The following is a 2,631-nucleotide window of genomic DNA, read 5'->3' as shown; positions in this document are numbered from 1 at the left end:
TATATATAACCAAATTATGGAAACAGACAGTTTGAAAGTTTCAATATTGACTGGATTCCTCTTCATTTGATTGTTTCTGTCTCGAAGGAGAGCATTTCTCAGGTGATGGGCAGAGCCACAGGACGCACCGCTGGAGTCTACGACTCAGTCCTCATCGCACACATAACAGGACCATACTGGAGGTGAGCGCTGAATCCCATCACCAAATTATATTTTAACAAATTTTTAAGTACATTTTATTTACTTGTACCACTTGAAAGACTCAAAATTGACTGGATTCCTCTTCATTTCATTGTTTCTGTCTCAAAGGAGAGCATTTCTCAGGTGCGGCCGCTGGTAATCTGCCGCTGTGCAGCGCGAGAGAATCAGACCGTCACAGACGACAAACCCGACAGTGGAAAATGGCCCCTGACAGTGTTTCCCGTCCCTCTTTCTCTCCCTGTGTCCTGTTATCTGCTCATCGTCCCTCTCTCCATATCCATTATCATCGTTCTCGTGTCATTCCTCCTACCGCTCACAGACACTTGACATTGCCTTAAAATATCACTGTATAACCCTCTTCACTGTATGAATCAATTCATATAGTTGTGTCGACATGTACTGTACAGTGTATTAGACCCTTTTATACAGTCATCTATAGAAGCCTGTTTTTGCCACATAAGCAAAAATGCTTTGGTAAATCATTATGAGATAAAAAGTCAAAATTGTGACACAGTATGTCATAAGGAGATAAAAAGTGATCATTTTTGCACTTTTTATATCATAATTGTGACTTGGTGTGTCACAATTATGATATAAAAAGTACAAAAATTATGACATAAGTCATAATTATGAGATAAGCTCAAAATTGTGACACTAAGTCATAAAGAGATAAACAGTCATAATTGTGACACACTAACGCCGGTTTCACACTGCACGCGTAAGCAGAGCGTATTTTTTTCGGCGCCCATGTTAACAGATTCTAGAGTATTCACAGCACACGCAGAGGTGGCGCGGCAGCGCGTAGCAGGAGCAGAAGCGGCAGTGCAACGATCGTTTCGGCGCCAAGTCTATTTTTGCTGCGCCGCTTACGCTGAATTAAAGCCACAGTGTATTGTTCTTGATCAAAATTGACCTGATTAACATGAAAAATAACAATTTCACCATAAAATCATGTAAGTGAGGTGTTTCATGTTTCACAATCATGGGGCAAAAGGCACACAGTATTGATAAATACTTTAGCTAAAATAATGTTTGTTTGTTTTTGTCTAAGTTAATACTTGTTCAAAACAATCACTTTAGCAAAGTTTGTATTAGGCTATTTTCTGCTTATTTTGATTAATAATGTTCAATAAATATACTGTCATTAAAATGTTCATATAAAAATATATTTTAAAATACAGAAACAAAATAAAAAGTAAAGATTCTGAAAGCATTGAAGGAGATCCCATAATAATTTAATATAGATTTACAGTAGTAACAACAAATTATATTTTATTATATTATATGATTAATATTGTGTTTTTAAATATGATGGTTTCATTATAAACATGGTGATTATCTTTAAGGTGGACACCCAACATAGTATATGATATTTACCATCTGAATCTAACCATGTCATGTCAACAAATGGAAAAGTCAGCCATCTATTAATTATCATGTTAATTATTGTGCCTTTCGCCCCAACAGCAGGGGCACTTTTTACTCCAAATACCATACTTTTACATATTCTTCTCGTTATTGAAAAACTGTTGCTTTAATTATCTTAAACCAAACTGGGAATCATTAAGAAGACCTCTGTCTCAAAATATATTCAATAATTTTAGCGATTCTTATTTGCTACTTAAATCTACAAAATTAAAAAAAACATCAAATATTAGTTAGCTCAGAATCAACTACAAGAAAACGTCTCAGGTTATGTATGTAACCATGGTTCCCTGAGAAGGGAACGAGACACTGCGTCCTCTAGGGGTCGCTATGGAGAATGACTTCGGCATGACCGGTGTCTGAAGCATACATCTAAACACGACAATGATATTGGCCGGCGACAGCCTATGACGTCACTACCGGCAGTATAAAACGGCGCCGGTAGAACACATCATCCGATTCTTCGTCTGAAGCTTACGTCCGAAGCATGGCGAGGAGACTAGAGGACGCAGTGTCTCGTTCCCTTCTCAGGGAACCATGGTTACATACGTAACCTGAGACGTTCCCTTCCGAGGGAACTTCGAACTGTGTCCTCTAGGGGTCGCTATGGGGAACGGTATACCCACGCTGCCATGCTGAGGGGAGTGCATGCCAATACCACGGCGAGCACTAAGTACCAACTCAACAAGTCAAAGGAGCTGCCCCTAGGACGTTTGACGGCTGTCAGTGACATAACCCCCTATGGCCAAAGGCCTGAGCTGTGCACCAAACTTACCTGTAAGGGCTGGCTTGTATAAAGCCCGAGCCCAAGGCAAAGCTCAAGCCAGGAATAAAAAAATAACCAAGGACTCCTTTAAGGGGATAAGGCCGAGTTTCAGGGCTGCTTACAAACCCATATCCTGGCCTGTCAAAAAGAGACTACCTCCTGCTCTAAGAACGAGCTACCGAGGATCTCAAGATACCCAGGGAAACTTAATAGTAACACCCTGTCTAGAAAGTGAATAT

General features: G+C 39.8%; 1 protein-coding gene across 1 annotated transcript in view; it reads left to right on the top strand.

The window, feature by feature from the left end:
• Positions 1-1,271, top strand: part of LOC107702783 (uncharacterized) — a 5,582-nt gene extending 4,311 nt beyond the window's left edge. The window contains exons 7-8 of the mRNA XM_016505194.1: positions 88-182; positions 310-1,271. Of these exons, the coding sequence (XP_016360680.1) occupies positions 88-182; positions 310-528 (314 nt within the window). The 3' untranslated portion in view covers positions 529-1,271. The remainder of the gene's footprint in view (positions 1-87; positions 183-309) is intronic.
• Positions 1,272-2,631: the final 1,360 nt, after the last annotated feature.

This window comes from Sinocyclocheilus anshuiensis, unplaced genomic scaffold (genome assembly GCF_001515605.1).
Source record: "Sinocyclocheilus anshuiensis isolate Anshui unplaced genomic scaffold, SAMN03320099.WGS_v1.1 scaffold919, whole genome shotgun sequence".
Taxonomy (NCBI): domain Eukaryota; kingdom Metazoa; phylum Chordata; class Actinopteri; order Cypriniformes; family Cyprinidae; genus Sinocyclocheilus; species Sinocyclocheilus anshuiensis.
The sequence above is the reverse complement of the archived record's forward strand: the minus strand, read 5'-3'. Positions and strand labels throughout refer to the sequence as shown.